Here is a 17751-nt window from a genome sequence, read left to right on the forward strand (position 1 = left end):
AACTATAACCATAAAGTTTTAACAATTGTTGTAATTCTATCTAAGACTAGAGGAGTCATCACCAATGCAGTATCATTGAAATCACTTTTTTTCCAGGTGATAAACTATAAAAACATCAACAGCCAATCAGAATCCACTTGACTTTTAAAGAGTTCGGGCATTTTAAATGGAAGAAGACATAACAGCAGCTTATAATAAACAGAACATTATTGTCCCTTGTTGTGAACGCCGATATAGTTAACGTTATAGTTATCTTTTCTTTACAATTAGCATTCTTAATGTGAACAAGCCTTTAGGCCTGGCATCAGGAAGGGAGAGCTGAAGAAAAAGCTTTCTCTTCTTTTTGTGCTTCAGTTGAGTACTCAAGAAAGCATGTCGGTGCTTTTAGAGTATGTTGAGATCTTGACCGGCGCCCTCATGAAGAGTGCAAGATAACCAGGTTCCCAACAGAAGAGCTTCCATTAGGTTGAATGCACCGATTCACCAGTGGTGGACATGATTGTATTAGGCAGAGCAATTATAATGGACTTTCTGTCTCCCCTGAGAAGGGTCATAGAAAACATGGTGTCCTTTCAGCTGAGAAGAAGTGGGAGTTAGCGAGCTTAACCCTGATGTCTCCCCCCAATAACACTGGAAGCAAGTGTGTGTGTGTGTGTGTGTGTGTGTGAGAGAGAGAGAGCTGTTTCTATTGTTAGCCCCTGGTGCTCAACTAATTGTTTTCAACTACCCATGATGCTCTACCTCCCTGGTACTGGGTTTCTCCTTTGCTTCAGCACAATTTCACAAATGTTAGCATGAATGATGATTGTTTGTTTCTTTCCAGCTGTATGAATATGTTCAGGGGGAGCCAGATTGTTTTTGCTGTGTTGGCGTACATGGATGTGGTGCGTGTGTGACTGTGTCTGACTAATGCATGTGCAGCTTCATGAGTGAGCTAGTAGGCTAATGAATTGTGAGCAGGTGTGCTGCAGTGATTAAAGTGCATTACCGCACAGCAAGTTTAATTCCCGCTTGACCTCTGACCTTGTTCAAAATGATAATGATTGTAATGGAGTTGTAGCCCATGTGATCATAACATCGCTGGGGAGGCCAGCGCTCTGCTATCTTGCTATACTGCAACTAGGCCATTTTAACTAGATGCTGAAACTGGAGTAATCGACGGTACTGTAACTGGACAAGACCAACAGGGAGACAACTGGCTTGTCAGATGGTTTGATGAGGAGCTAGCAGTCTAGGGTGTCAAATGGCCGCCTCACTGTAGTAACCGAGGGGCTGCTTGCCAAATGGGTGGTTGCCCATGAGCAGTTTATGGAATATTGTCATTCCATATTGGGGTTATAGCACGAGTGTAGGAGCAGGTACCTGGTGGGAGAGTTTCACAGATGTGGTTGACGTGTTCAAATTAATTTTTTGGAAGCCTACTTTAGATTAGTATGGCTGTAATGCACGGTTTGGAAGGATTTAGAGCTGTGAGAATTGATCCAGGCCGGCGTCTTTGGGAGATCTGTGAGCTGTGCCCACTGGGATATGGCAGCTTCCAACCTCACAGCCTGTTTCTGTTGCTGCCAAGCAGCCATGCTAGTCTCAGTTTGTACAAATGCTGCAGTTAAACCTTCTCTGAAATTGAGAAGATCTAAACGATCACTGTATACTGGTGATTGATTTGTAATTTGTCATTTTTGTATCACTATACTATACTATACCTCTTAAAATTATGTATTTTTATGCTATTTTTACAGTCAAGTATATTATAGAGTATATTGTAATTCCAGTCCTTAAGTCTTTTATCCAACTTTTTAAGTTGAATATTATCAGGTTGTATGATTGGCTTGATTTGGATAACATCAAAAAAGATTTTTCAAATATGACTATACAGATACTGTATGTTTTGAGGATGTAATAGTAAGTTTGATTGTGATTTAACTTGATTTTGTCCATGAAATGAGTGACTTTATGGTGAACATAGTATTGTACATTTTAAACGGCTTGTTATATATATATATATATATATATATATATATATATATATATATATATATATATATATATATATATCTATATATATATATATATATATATATATATATATATATATATATATATATATATTACCTTCAAAACTTTAGGCTTTATTGTCAACTTTCTTCTTATGTATATTTTGAGATGGTTTGCAAAAATGTGTCTCAGTTAGGGGTGTAACGGTACACAAATATGACGGTTCGGTACGTACCTCGGTTTTAACATCACGGTTCGGTATGATTTCGGTACAGCAGGGGGAAAAACTATTTTTTAATTTTTTTAATGGTTTACTGAACAAGTTGCTCTTTCTCGAAATACATTCAGTTATAGTTTCAATTTTCTTAGTGATGCAAATCTACCTCAGCTTATGCTTAAAACTATAGGGAGCACTTTTACATTATAAGATTACAATTAGGCCTAACAACTTTACCCAAACATAAAGCCACAAGGATGCACTGTTTTATTTCAAATCAAAGCTAAATACACGTAGAAACAGCGCATCCTTGTGGCGCGGATGACACAGAAGAGCACACACAGCATACAGTGATATGGAGAGACAAAGAGGAGACTGTTGACAAAGGAATTATTGAATAAATAGTTATTTTTGTTTTCTTTGCTTACAAAGAAAAGTGTTCCCGTCGCTTCATATAACCCAGATTTCACGTCTGATGGCAGATGGAGTATTCTGACAACGACTTTCATACCTTTTATGGACCTTGACACTGTTATTTATTTGGCAGTCTATGGGACAGTCTCAAGCCTCCAGGTTTTCATCCAAAATATTAAATTGTGTTCTGAAGACAAACGGAGCTTTTACGGGTTTGGAACGACATGGGGCTAAGTGATTAATGACAAAATTTTAATTTTGGGGTGGAGTATCCCTTTAATGCTGCGTTCACACCAAACGTGAATAGAGCGTCAAATTCGTGTCTACCGCGTCTAGTTTGCCGCTTGAACGATTTGAATGCATTCGCGTGTCTAGAGCGAAATAGACGCCCGTAGAAAGCAAGAGTTTGAAGCGAAATTGACGCGCGTCCAAGGCGAAATCATCCGCTTGTTGTGGGAGGGGCAAGTGCTAGGCGGTTTGTCTGTTTGCATGATGGCTGATGTTGATCGAGCATTCAAGGCTTTTCCACTTTTTCCTGCACACATCCTCTGAATAAACACATTATCTTGTTAGCGAAAAGTACCTGTATATTAGGGGGAAAATAGTTACTCTATTCGCGTTTGGTGTGAACGCAGCATTATGATCGCGTTCACTCACGCTCCGCTCTGCACAAATCAGCGGGGCGTCACGGCTCAGACACGGGAACCGGAGCTGATCGCGGCCACTGGAGTCAATGCTTGTGTTGGGTTTATACCAGCACATTTCTGAACTGTACCAGAAGCGGCTCTCCAAGGCGTTTATACAGCGATCTGTCATGCCACATCAAAGACTGTCAAAACGGCATTTATCATTTGAATTTCCTGAGAAAAACAACAACCAAAAAACTGTATTAGTTCGGAACACATACGTATCGAACCGAAAGACCGGTACCGAAACGGTTCAGTACGAATACCTGTACCGTTACACCCCTAGTCTCAGTAAATTTTTTGAGTAGTTCAGTGTTTTAATTTCTGCCTCCTTTATGTACATCCTGTAGGACACCTTGTTATCAAGGTGAGTGAGATAACCCATACACACCTTTGCTTGTGTTTTTATATGGCCTGTAACTCTGACTGTGTGTGTGTTCATGACCACTGCCGTCCCTTTCTGCTTAATTAGCACCCAGAGGGGAGGGATTTGTTGTATTGTCATTGCTAATGATCTTGTTGGCATAGCAGCGGAATGTTAAATGGGCTGTGTGTGTACACACTCACCCAAAGTGTGCCCTGCGTTGGCCAAGTCTGCAGCGTTAAGCACCATGCAAGCATAATTCTGCATCTCGCTTGGTGTTCCTGCCTTTCAGACTCACCAGACTCTTATCTGACTCGCTTTATTGATGATGGTGTCTCATGGGTATGCAAAGTTAACTAGATGCATTGTAGTCAATGATGGCGCTTTATTATGTCTGTAGGAACTCAACCCCCGTATGGGAGTTTGCTGAAAGAGGGGAGGTTACCGAGCAGAGAATATCATTTACTGGCTCAAGGATCCAGAGTGCACGGCGGGCTGCATCTTCCTGTCCTCCCAAGGCCATAATGCTGCTTAAACAAAGCCATGATTCACTTTTGTGCTCTGGAAGCCTAGCGGAAAATGCCAATTGATTGATTCGCAAAAAGTCGTGTCATATGGTCTTGTTGTGTGTAGACATGTACTGGTATTCAGTAATATGATATATATATCATGATAATTAACATGCACAATATTGTTATCATGGCCACTTCAAAATACTGTGAATAATTATTTATTACAAATTATTCAGATTTTTTGAATGCATTTAAAGTATACTTTTCCCATCAGCTGGTTAAATGCACAACACCACTGTATGCTGCGTCAAAGAGGCATGCACAGTTTTATGTAAACAAGCCCAACACGCATGAGAAGTGCATGGCGGAACGAGTGAAAGAGACGTGCTGAATGAAAATGCACATTCACTCTCTGACAGCAGATGGTGCTGATGGAACAGCAGAAATGCAGCCGTTGCCCCGGTAACCCCGACAACATACAGCTGCTATTGCTCATTGTTAATATTAGTGCATTAACTAATGAGACCTTATTGTTAGGTGTTACCTGCTGTTCTTTTATAATTCTTTTGCACTTTAATCTGTTTGAAACATTTGTTTACTTTATACATTTTTGTGTATTGCTTTATTGTATTTAAATATCCATTTCTTTGTTATATTAATTAAAAAGTTATCAAACCTGTTATTATATGACAATACTTTTTTTGGTTTTTTCTTTGCAGCTTTTTCAGTATCGTGATAATACAGTATACCGTGATAAAAGTTTCTGCAATTATAGCAACATGAAAATTTGATCCCGTCACATGTCTAGTTGTGCGGAGAGGTCACTGCTGCAGTGGAAGAGGGATTTCTGGGATGTAATAGCCAGGAATTTCTCATCCAAGGTTGGGAAAGACCTTTCACATTGGCCTCTTGAAGAGGAACTTACAAAGAAATCCCTTCTCGGCTAAACCGTTTGGTTGAGGCTGAAGGAAGGGTTGTCGACGAGGGTGGATAGGAAAGACTTTCCACATTGTTCTCGAAATGACAGACCATCAAAGCCACCCAGAATCCCTCTTGAGCTACAGGTTGGGTTAGGGTGTTCCTCCAGGTTCTTCCCCAGCAATTTTTGCCAGCCAGTTTCTTTGATCCTGTCCCTTCCCCACCCTGCTCTCCTGTCATTACCCAGATCCAAGGAGCCATTTCCTTTGGTTTAATTAGACTGCAAGCTCAATGTTGTTTTTCTCAGAGAGTTGTTGTGGCTGGTTTTGTGAGAAAGCTGAATACTTTCGAAAAAAAAAATGGGGTTGTGGCTAAGGCTGTGCGATTTAGGGAAAATATCTAATTGCGAATTTTTTGACCGATATTGCGATTGCAATTTGATTTGCAATTTTAATTTTGCAATGTCATGCTTCAACTTAATATTGTCAATAGTGTGCAGCACAGTGTAGATATCGGGTAAAAATTCTTTTGGTTTTCATTAAAACAATTACGGTTTTCATTTTTTATATTGTGTTTTTGGCTTTTTTATTGTGTTTTTTGCTTTTTTTTGATTGTTTTTAATGTTCCACATTACATCCAGTTTACATCAAAATTATAACCCTTAAAACCTTTACATTTTCTATTGTGTTTTGGGAGGGTTTCTATTGTTTTTTTCAGTAGGGAATATTATAATGGTATTACTACTTTTACAGAATTGACTTAACTACTGAATATCTCAGGAAAGATTAGTTTATTTTGTTTAAATAAAGAACTGTATTAAGTCAATTATTAAAGTATTACATAGGTTAAATAGACTGATTTATTCATTTTGAAGTATTTGGGATTTTAAGAACAAGTGGAAAATTAGCAAAGCAGTTAGACTGAATTTACACTTGTTTTAAATGCGGAGTCAGGCGCAAGTTGACACAGGTTGCACTCTTGAAGACTTGTGGTGTGGCACCATGCGTGAGTATAACAGAGCATTACGAGACAGGCTACGTGTGTGCGGCAAGATTAAACGGCTCCTCCGTGAGACGCGGCAGAGAGGAGAGAGTATGAGAAGCATTCAGAGAACACAGGCTATGTGTGCAGTCTTCTGAATTGGGAAAAGCGAATGTGCATTATAAACTTCTTTCAAATCAGAATCTGTTGGGGAGATAAAATGTGCAAGATAATGATCATGTACTTATAAAAACTTCTAAGAATGTACAGTATCTTTTATTCTCCAGTACTGAAAGCAGAACTGATAAGGGAGCTCTTGATATGTGTTGTGACACAGCTCTTGCAAATTAACGTTACCTTTTTTGTTTGGTGTCTTGTCATTTCGAAGCCGAAGTAATTACATTTGTTTTTCTTTAGTATCAATTTGCCTAACTATCAATCTAACCTGGTAGACACCATAATCACATACTCTCTCTACCGCTTTCTGATTGTTTTTTTAAAAAAATATATTATTATTATAATGGTGGGCGATTACGCAGTTGGCTAGAGCAGTGCTGATTGGGGAGAATGCATATGCTCTAGAACACAGTAATATCGCATCCACATCGCAGGTTTTGCGATTTGCAAACAGCAGTGTCTTAAATTGTGATTGTGATTCAATTACGATTAATCGCACAGCCCTAGTTTGTTTGTTTAGAGTTTAAGATGGATGTGTGATCGATATTGGGTTGACAGACAAGGAGAGGGCAAGAGAAAAAGCACAAATGAAACGACCTGGTCACCCCGTGTCGGCAGTGTGGCCGAGACCCCTGTGTATTGGTGATGGAGTAGGGGACACCTTTCTCTTGTGGGTGATTGATTACAGAGCTGGCTTTTCAACCTCCTTCTTCCTACCACTCAGGGTGTGATGTGGACCCTGTGAGTTGACTGGACCTCCCCGACACCCCCAATCACTCCCCAACCAAGTCTAGACTTGGTTGACACAAACATGACCTTGTCATGCTGGGCTGGGTGACAGCCATCATCACATCGCTCATCGCCTGCTCTAGAGGGCCGGTGAGAACAAAGTGCCCTCATTTGTGATCAGACCTGTGCTGTAGGACCCTGGGGAAGAACACAGAGTCTGAATCAGCACCCTCTTGATGAATTGATCTATGCTGTGTGATTGCACTGTACTTCTTAAAGAGAATGTGCATTCTTGGGCTCTAATATGCTGAATTTACCAAAGGGGGTTGACTTTTTGATTTATTCTCACTATTATCCACATGTTGAACACATTGATAAACGCCGGTTTTAGAGTTTATGCTTATTTAGATGGCTTGCGTCTTCAATTGTACAATTTCCTAAAATTCTTAAATTGTTGAAAATTGTATAGATGAATACATAAACTATTGATAAAAAGTACATTTACATTTATGCATTTAGCAGACGCTTTTATCCAAAGCGACTTACAGTGCATTCAGGCTAACATTGTTTTACCTAACATGTGTTCCTCTGGGAATCGAACCCACAACCTTTGCGCTGCTATCGCAGTGCTCTACCACTGAGCCACTAGTATTGATTCTGTACAATTTTCTATAAATAAATTACAAATAAAACACCAAAATTTAAGATAATTTAAAATGCTACAATTTAGACATTAAAATATTATAATGCACAGTATGAAAATGGATATTGTGAGATTAACTAAAAATTACATTTTAAATTTTTTAGATTAACTTTCAGTGAGTGTTAGATGATTGCTAAGATAAGTTGAATGTGAAAGTACGGAAAATTCACATGCACAATTAAATGTACAATATCAGCTTATATACCAATTATTAATTTCCAATATTCTATCTTGATATGGTGATATATTGTACATCTCTAACCAATATATAGGATTACATTTGCACAGTTGTAGTTCAAGCTGCATACATTCATTGCCTTATTCATCGGCCCATATTGTGATCGGGAAATGAAATGCATTTAAGGATTAAATATTTTGATTTAATGTTGAACTATTAAAATATGTCAAACTGGAATGAGGATTTTCTTATTGGATAACAAAATCTTGAGGACACACTCTGCTCCAAAACTATCCGGTAGTTTTGGGAAACAGTTTCATCTTGTTCCAGCCTGATGATACAAAAAAGCCTTTCAGTGTCCTTTAATTGGCCTGGTGGTGTCTTACATTTTGTGGTAATTGAAGGTTGTGGTCAATGTTGTCCACTGCCTCTCCACCCTCAGTTTGGCCCAAATCTCTTGTGTCAGTCAACAATTCAACTAAAAAGATGGGATTGACATCCCAGATTAATGGAGATTATATGATGAGGTCGCTTGGGATAGAATGGATAAATGACCTGCGGGTCCCCTGAGGACAATCAATCAAAGTCTGGCACAGAACTTGTATGACTGGTGCTCAGACTTTGAGTGACAGGTTTAGTGTGTGTTTGTGTGTATGTGTGTGTGAGAACATGTACTGGAATATAGTGTATTAAACATTGTAAAATGTTGATAGTCGTGGGTAGCTAGTTCAGGTGAAAAGTCCTGTATAATTAGGCCAGTTTCAGATTTATCTGACCTTGATCGCTTCTCAAGAGGTGTTCACATAAGACAAGTATTTGCATGCAAAAAATGGAGCTTAAAGCAACAAGATGAAGAGATTTCAATTTGAGCTTTTAAAATGCTCAAAAAAAAGTTGTGGGACATAATGAGGAGTGTGGGACATAATGCAATGGCTAAAGATTGAATGTGAAAAAACATCTTACAGCTAAAGCTAATTGCCGCAAAAATGTCTGAACTAACAAAACTTATATCTATAATTTATATATTTTGTTGTTGAACCGCTGTGGCCCTTGTAATGTGTTTGTTGACAGAGAGGGTGGGGATGATGTCGTCCTGCCAGGTCAGACAAGGGAAGTTTGCCTCTCTCTGCAGTTCCTTTTCCAAAAGCAGATGAGGAAAGGAAGTGCTCGTTTTCTCACCAAGGTCACAGAGGAATGAGACCTTTTTTTTCTGTGTTGATTTCTTTTGGACTCTTTCCATCTCTCCTTCGCATCCCAGACCCAGTTCTTCTATTTTCTTTTTCTCAATCAGTCTCTTTGTAGGGTATTATTGACACGGTGCAGAAGGGTTTGGTACTTTAGATAAGGCGTGTGAAAGCTCTCAGACTGCCTCACCTCGCATTTGCTGTCAGCTGGACAGCACTTGTTTGTGACTGCTGGTGGAAAACACTTTGCCGCCTTAGCAAGAAGATCCCGACATCGCCCTGTAATGTGATCATCATTTGATTAAAGTTAACATTGTTTAATGTAATGATCATATGGTTTGTGCTCAGTAGGGCCTTGTGTGCGAATGCATCAGAGTGTTGCAGCCGATTGCGTGTGTGCGCCGCTGCCAACTGAAACTGCGGCGTGGGAGCCTTTTGAAGCTGATGAGAAGCCTGATGAAAGGTCTCCAGGGTCATTCTTAGCCTCTCTCACTTCAGCCCCCTCTAATTTCAACCCTGCCCCTCTTTAAACTGCCCCATCCACTGACTGTGGGAACTTGCACCTGTGGCTCCCTCCACTACCACCCTGTTAGCCACCCACTTACTTACACACACTCTCATGGTGTTTACAGGCTTAACGTCCAAACATGACTGCAGTACGTAATGCAAGTATGCAGTCGGCCGAAGGTTTGCTTCTGATACAAACCTGCCTAAGTATGTCCTAGCCAGGCATTATGTGTTGGCTTGTTCACAGCCCTCTATAAATATCCTTGCTATCATCAAAAATAAGGAAGGAAGAATTACTTGTGGTGAAATGGCAACACGCATATCCAAGGGGGTTTGTTTGGGTGCATTTGTGTCGCTGTTGCATGTTGGGCCACTTCTAGGGGTCAGAGTGTTTGTGTGTGTGTGTGGCCGGAGGAATGTTCTCGGAGTGTCACGAGACTTAGGTTGATGGTGTCTTGCAGTGATGGGTTTTAGATGGAGGTCTTTGTTCACTGGTTCACTGGTCACCTCCCCCACTAGTCTTGATCCACATCTAGCCATTTGGGCAGCTGTCACTTAATCCAGCTAATCAGATACCGAGTGTGTGGGAACAGGACCGTCCCCATGCTACCGTGTCTCTTTCCCTCTCCCATGCACACACCCTGACATTCTGACCTTTCTCCTTGGGTACGCATGACCGCATGTGCGCGGCCAACCGGATCAATCCAGCATATTCATTTACTGATGGAGATTTGGACCAAATACGCACGTACAGATAAGCGTGCGCTGATAAACACATGCATTTCGCAGCCACGCAGATGCTCGCTACCACAAGACCCCACTAATACGCTCTCTCACAGTGGCCGTCCGCATGTTGGGGGATGGGCAGAGAGGTCAGAAGCCCTGCAGCATGTCGTGGGATGATCCACGTTCATGTCAAATAATCCACCTTTTTAAGACACATCTGTTGTACGTCTGCATGGATATGTGGCCCACCCACTCCAACCCATCCAGACAGACCTGGTGCTGCTGCTAATCCCTGACTGCATCCACCAGACCAGCCCCCAACCTCTCCAACCACGCCTTCTGGCTCTGCCCCTCTCACTCCACCTCTGGAGATGAACAAGATGCATGAGTAAATCTAACACATCGACTCACTCTGTGTGTGCACTTTAAAAGTTTGATTTCAGTCGAACTAAAGCAGTAATCAGTCTTTTAAAAATAAAATGCATTATTCTGTTTTTTGTGAAGTCAGACTAACCGACCTAGATATTGCATTTATTGCTCGGTTTGGCCAGCATGTATACAAATTATTGAGACTACATCTGGACTACAATTTTTCAACAATTTTGTTGAGCATACATCTAAGTTAAAGCTACTAAAAAGTTGATGAAGTGAACATCCAGTACTGATTTTCACAGTGCATCCTGGGAATTTCTAGCAAGCAAATGTACACTGGGATGATACTGACTGTGGGAAGACCCTTGCCAGTGTTAACTTGCTAAAGGGCCGTTCACACCAAGGACAAAAACTATAATGAAACTATATCTATAAAGATTTTTTTTCCAGCTAATGAGCAATAAAAACATTAACAACCAATCAGAATCCACCTGACTTTAAAGAGCTCAAGCATTTAAAGTGGCAGATGATATAACTGCAGCATGTGCTTATAATCAGCATCGTTTTATTGTGCTGTTGTCTGGAGGCTAATATAGTTATCGTTATAGTTATCTTTATGGTTATTGGTCTTGGTGTGAATGGGCTTTAACACTTGCCACTAGGTTTATAGCTGGAGATGTAAGTCTAGCGGTTAGCACATGCAGTTAACAGATTGACTTTTATTCTCCACAAAATTAGAGAAAGAAAATATGTCTTTTCAGGAGGCTCAGTGAAGTTGAATAAGGTCAGGAGTGAGGACATGTTCTGAATAAACTCATCTCTAAAGGAAACACGTCAATTAAATGATTCTTTTCCTCATTTGAAGATGCCCTGCTTCAGTGGCCCGTTTTTGACTTCGTGAAAGTTGATAATTTGACCTGGTCAGGTAGGGACTATAAGCAACATGTTAGTAGATAGACTCAGATATCAGAGGAGCATCAAGAATGTTTCCAGATTTAGTCTGAACATCCAAGGTGTGGCTGAAAATCTCTCCCTCCGGCCATGTCGTGTGTATCGTAACTCAACTCTTATAAATGCTGCCCGCTGTCATGAGAGAGGACTGTAATGGAGCTTTAGCGTCTCTGTCATTTCATTAATGCTGTTTGCTAAGACAAACATCACTATTTCTGTTGCTCATACTTGAGGTTAGGGATTTGAATAAACCTCTTATGCTCTGTATTACATTTAACATTTAGCAGACGCTTTTGATCCAAAGCGCATTAAAACTACATAAATTGTCTGGCACAATTTCTGCCACCTCAGATTTTGTTTAGAGGAGGCATGCTATTCCTTTCTTGAGTTTTTATCATTATTATTATTATTTTTTCATTATAAAACAGGTCTATATATTTGGTTTCTATTTGGAGGATGTACCTGACCCATATCTAGGGATCAGAATATCATGGACACTTGTTGTGCTTTCTTCAATAGCATTTTAATATTTCATCTCATAATGATATTCTTTCTCTTTCTCCCTCAGCGATCCTACACACTCATCCTGGAAGCCTGGGACTGGGATAACTCCACTCAGGACGGTGAGTATTCCTCTGTAACCGCTGTATGGTTTACTGCTGCAGGCTGCTGTAGTCTTTCTGGGTTGGGTTTGATGCTCATAATGGCTGTTGAGAGTTGTTAGTCTATAGTTTTGAGCTTTAGAGGATGTCTTCATATGTGGAGACCGAGTCTGATCCTTGACAATAAGATGAAAGCGTTAAAGCTGCCCCGCTGACAAGATGTAATTTTAGTGCGGGGGAATTCGTTGGGGTGTGTCAGGGTTTTACTGGACACGTATGGGGTTATTTAAGGATTTTGTTGTGAGGATTAAGTGTAAAAGTTTTCATGTAGGTACACTGTAAAAAATGGAACAAGCTATTTACTTAAAAAAAATTAAGGTAACAATATTACACATACATTTTTTGAGTAGTTTTTCAGACTTTATTTTTTTTTATTTTTTTTTTATGGAATCTACCTGAATAAATCATGTGAAATCTCCTAAATATATTAATCTATGAGACAACGAATGTAATCTAATTAGTGAAATGTGCTCATTTATTTTAAGTTGAATCTCAAAAGTCTGTGATTTTTGAGTGAGGTCTGTTTGTATTTGACTTTGAGTTATTTTATATATTTTAAAGAGCTCAAGTAGGAAAATACTTGAGAAATACTGAAAAGTGCTGCACTAGCACTAGCAAAGCTACTGCTCATTAAACAAGGCTTAATGCCTTAGAGGAGTAGTATCCATAACCATAAGCTCTACTTCCTACTTTCTACTTCCTCCGCAAACTGAGGAGAGCCAGAGCCCCACCCCCCATCATGTACACATTCTACAGAGGCAACCATCGAGAGCATCCTGACGAGCTGCATCACTGTGTGGTATGGCGCCTGCAACGCGTCCTGCCGAAAGACTCTACAACGCATAGTGAGAGCAGCTGAGAAGATCATTGGTGTCTCTCTACCCTCCCTCCAGGACATTTATGGAACACGTCTCACCCGCAAAGCCCTCTGCATCACAGGTGATCCCACTCACCCATCACACAGCTTCTTCAGCCTGCTACCATCAGGGAGGAGACTGCGGAGTCTCCAGGCCAGGACCAGCAGACTGAAGGACAGCTTCATCCACCAGGCTGTCAGGAAGCTGAACTCCCTCCCGAACCTGCCCCCCCTCCCCTCTTCTTCCCCAGGCACCACTGAACTATGAACCCCCCCCCCCCCCCCCCCCCCACACACACACACACACACACACACTAATTATATGATGACATGCACGAGTCACTTGTGCAGCATTGGTCTGCTCACTCACCGCTCACTACTACCTCATTCGGCATGGAACTACCTCATCAGTCAGTTAAATAACTGCTCTTGGTCACTTGTCACTTGTCACTTTAATCAGACTTAAGATTATTTTTAATAAGTGATTTTTTTTTTTTTTGCACTAAAAATCTTTTAACTGCACTGTTGTTCACTTCATTGATTTGCACTATATCTGTCATTTACCTTGCGCTGCTTTATTTAACTTTATTTTTAACTTGTATTTTTTATTATATGTCTTTTATATGTCTTTTTTTTTTTTTTTTTTTTTTTTTTTTTTTTTTTTTTTTTTATAAATCCATTATTGTATAATTGTATCTACATTTTATATTTGATCTAGTCTTATTTTTTTAGGCTTTAATGTTAATGTTATCTGTATGCACCGGAGACTGAGAGTAACGCAATTTCGATTCTCTGTATGTATGTACTGTACATGTGGAAATTGACAATAAAGCAGACTTGAACTTGAACTTGAACTCTACTCTTCTGCACTATGGTAATGATTGCACTGTGTAATGGAAACTTCAGTGTAACAGAAACTCTTTCAAATGTCAAACATAACTGCACATTAAACATTAATAAATGCTTCCATTCACTCAAAAACATTAAATAGCATTTAATTTCAAAATGTACTCTCCATATATGCAAAGCATGCTGGGAACTAACAATCATTTCTAAAATAAAATTGTCAAGATTGAGCTAATTCTATTAAAATTAATAGGTAGCCTTCTTTCCTTATTTTTTTTTTTTTTTAGTTTATTTTTTTAGTTTATTCAGTTACCAAAAATGCTTAAGTTTCGTTTAAAAAAATGAGGAAAACACATCTCTTGGTTTTATTAGTAAAAGGTCCTCATTATTTTCTATACAACACTGAATCACAATTTCTTTAATGAAATCTACACATTATTTTTAATTATCACCTTAATTTTTTTTTAATGAAAATTACAAGACCCATGATTCATTTTTTGTAAGGATCCGAAATGTAAGGATCTTGGGGAAACAACATGGGCACCATGATTCCACAGCTGTTTCCTGTTTTCTCCCGCCGCCTTTGTCTGGCTTGAGGAATTGTCAGTGGGAAAGGGTCAGGCGGAGGAATTCGACGTATGCAAAAGAAAGGTGAATTCTGGTAAAACGGGAGAGACCGAGGGGGAGCCTGGCTTTGATCTGCGGATGTGATCTGTAGAATCACTGTATATCCCAGTCTGTAACTCCAAATGCAAACACTCTCTCTCTGCTTGACGTCCTGTTTTTCGTTTTCATCTTTGCATGCACTTCAGCCTAAAACAGTGGCCCAGAGGACGCTTGTTTGGCTCACTCCAGTGAGTCAAGTGTCTTGTAGATCTCTTCTTTGTGGAGTTTGCTCGTCAGGAGTACGTTGAGCGTGACTTCAGAGAAATGCAGTGCAGGTGTCTGGTTTTGTTTAATCAGTGCTTGAGCTAAATTGACCAGACGGACTAAAACTGTTTTGTGTGTGTGCTTTGTTTTGTTTGGTGTTTTTGTTTTTGTTTGTTTGTTTTGGTTTTGGTTTTGGTTTTTGTTTTAATTTTAGTTTTTGTTTAGGCTTCGGTGTTTTTTTTTTTTGTATGTTTTTTTTTTTTTATTGCTTTTTTTGTTGTATGATGATGATGATGTTATATGATAGTCACATAAACACTTGGAAACCTGCTTACATGCATAGATGACCTGCTTAGATGAAATATTAGATGTGTGAAGAAAACTGAGAGATCAAGATAAATATCACTAGAGCACAATATTTAGTATTGTGCCTCATTTGCAATCTAAATGTAATTTTGTCAAATTATTGAAAACATCTGAAGGTATTATTTAATAATTTATTTAGGATACATAAAACTCCTTGACTTTAGCTTTAGAGTTTTAAAAACAATGACTCTCCTAGTTTTCACCAGACCATCTGTAAGCTGTAGTGTCCATTGATTAGAGATTTTTGAAATTGACGAGCTCTCTTTGATGATCTGGAGTGCTCTCAATGACTTGGCAGAGCTCTGTTTGAGACCGTGGCTTCATTTATCATATGAGCCCATAGTATAGAGGCGTGCCAGACATTAATGATCTTGTCATAGAGAGAGAACGCTGCCAAGGTCTGTCTGATGCGACTATCTGCAGTCTGTACTCACGCAAGGCTTGGCAACAAAAGCGCCAGTACATCCTCCTCTCTCCAATGCCGTTTGATACTACTTGTTTAGTATGCAGTGTGAACGCTCAGAGCTGCCGCACCTGTTTTCTTAAACTGGACACGTCCCCACGCCCCCTCCTTGTCTGTCTGTCAGAAACCTAAGGGCAAAAAAAATGTCTCTCACTCTTTCGCTGTGGCGAACAAAGTTTAGCCTGCACAATGCATCATGTCATCTTTGGACTTTGAAACATTGTTCTATTCCAACTGAGGAAATTAGCCAACATGCATTTTTCATAGATGCTTTAAATAATTCTTTGTCAGAACAATTCGTATGTGTATGTGTGCATGGTAGGGCCTTGCAGGCTGCAGGAAAAGTCCGGTAGCAGTGTGTTTACTTTGCAGGAAGAGCTCTGGACTGCCCAGTGTTTAGACATTGGGCAGAACGGGTCCAGCAAATGCTCGCTCCATTGTTCTTTATCTGGAAGCCCCAGGGCTATTTCTGTTTTTGTTGCTTAATTCGGTCGACATTGTCAGGGGATGGAGAGGAAGGTATGTGTATGTCTGCACTCCGCATGTGTGTTTGCTAGAAGAGAAAGACGCGGACGCGTTCTGCACGTTGGGACTGAGGAAATCGCAGGCCCCCCGTTTCCACTGTGATTGTTCGCCATCTCCGATCCCACTGCGATAAAGATTGCTTTCTTTGCAGAGAGGCTGGGAAAGCTTGGGAAAATGGAGCTCTTAGTGTGAACGCTAACCACTCTCACTAGCAGGAGGGATTCGTGTCGAGGATCTGTGTCCTTGTGGACCTACAGTGTGCTTGATGATCAGGACTAGGGTGGGATCCAGGTCCTTCAAGGACAGCTAGGGCTAAGAGCTGAAAGTGCCTGCTGCTCTTGCCCAGATCTCCCTGGTAACAGCAGTCAAACTCGCACCCCTCCCTCTGGCCACACATCAATGTTTTTATTAGAACTAGAACTAGACTTTGACTAGAACTCACAAGAAATGTGAACGGTGCTTGCTTGTGTAAGTGACTGCTGTGATGCCAAGGTGTTTTTTATGCAGCTGCTAAGGTGTTTGGAGTGATTTTAAGGCATTTTGCTGCTGTTGCTAGGGCGTTCTGGATGGTTCCTTCATGGTTACTGACCCAGTCATAAGTCTATATAATATTCTGGTCTCTGGATATAGCTTGGGTCCCTTTTCTGCCCATTTTATTGTTGCCGACTCAAAAACCATAAGTCTGATCACTTAGAAAAGCAATACCACACCTCTCCTCACTTGATTTGAGATATCATATCATAAAGTGTTATTTTTTAGCACCAAATAGCAGACTAAAATGACACGTTAAATCAATCAGTTAAAATATAAAATTTAAAAAAAGTAATTAAACAGTTAGTTGTTGACCGTTTTTCATTTAGACTATTAACAGTATTTGATTTTATGTTTTTCTCTCTTTGTTTGTTGTTTTTTTTTTTTTTTTTTTTTTAAGACGGTGAGGAGAATTTGATTGAGCGACACATTCACGCCAGCATGATGAATCCTGGTGACCACTGGCAGTCCATCCAACACCCCGGCATCATGGCCCACATTGAGTACCGCATCCGGGTCAGGTGTGACGAGAACTACTACGGGAGTAAGTGCAACAAACAGTGTCGGCCAAGAGACGATTACTTCGGACATTACCGCTGCGATCCATCAGGAAATATTGTATGTCTAGAAGGCTGGATGGGAGAGGACTGCCGGACAGGTGAGTGATATTGATTTAATGTTAAAGCCGAAAAATTTGTATATTTTTATTTTTAAGTTTCATTTTAGGGTAAGTTTTACCTTTATTTACCTTTTTATATCAGTTTTAGTAATTTTAGTTCTTTAGTACTTTTAGTAGATATTTCAGTTATTAGTTGAAAAGGCAATTTTTTTTTTTTTTTTTTTTTTTTTTACATTTATTTTTCATCTAATATTATATTTTATTTCATGTCAGCTTTATTTCAGTTAACAAAAACAATTATTGTTGTCTTAGTTAACAATAACAATATTGCACTAAAATTTAATTTAATAGTTTAATGGTAATGATTTATCTGGCATCCTCAATATCTAGCCAAGTTGC

The 17751-nt window shown here is 39.7% G+C and overlaps 1 protein-coding gene across 2 annotated transcripts in view; it reads left to right on the plus strand.

The window, feature by feature from the left end:
* The window catches only part of LOC109071944 (protein jagged-2-like), a 47777-nt gene that overhangs the window by 6210 nt on the left and 23816 nt on the right, over positions 1 to 17751 (plus strand). For both annotated transcript variants that reach the window (XM_042777634.1, XM_042777635.1), the window contains exons 3-4: positions 12183 to 12237; positions 17134 to 17391. In XM_042777634.1, the coding sequence (XP_042633568.1) occupies positions 12183 to 12237; positions 17134 to 17391 (313 nt within the window). The remainder of the gene's footprint in view (positions 1 to 12182; positions 12238 to 17133; positions 17392 to 17751) is intronic.

This window comes from Cyprinus carpio, chromosome A20, assembly GCF_018340385.1.
Source record: "Cyprinus carpio isolate SPL01 chromosome A20, ASM1834038v1, whole genome shotgun sequence".
In the NCBI taxonomy this organism is placed as follows: domain Eukaryota; kingdom Metazoa; phylum Chordata; class Actinopteri; order Cypriniformes; family Cyprinidae; genus Cyprinus; species Cyprinus carpio.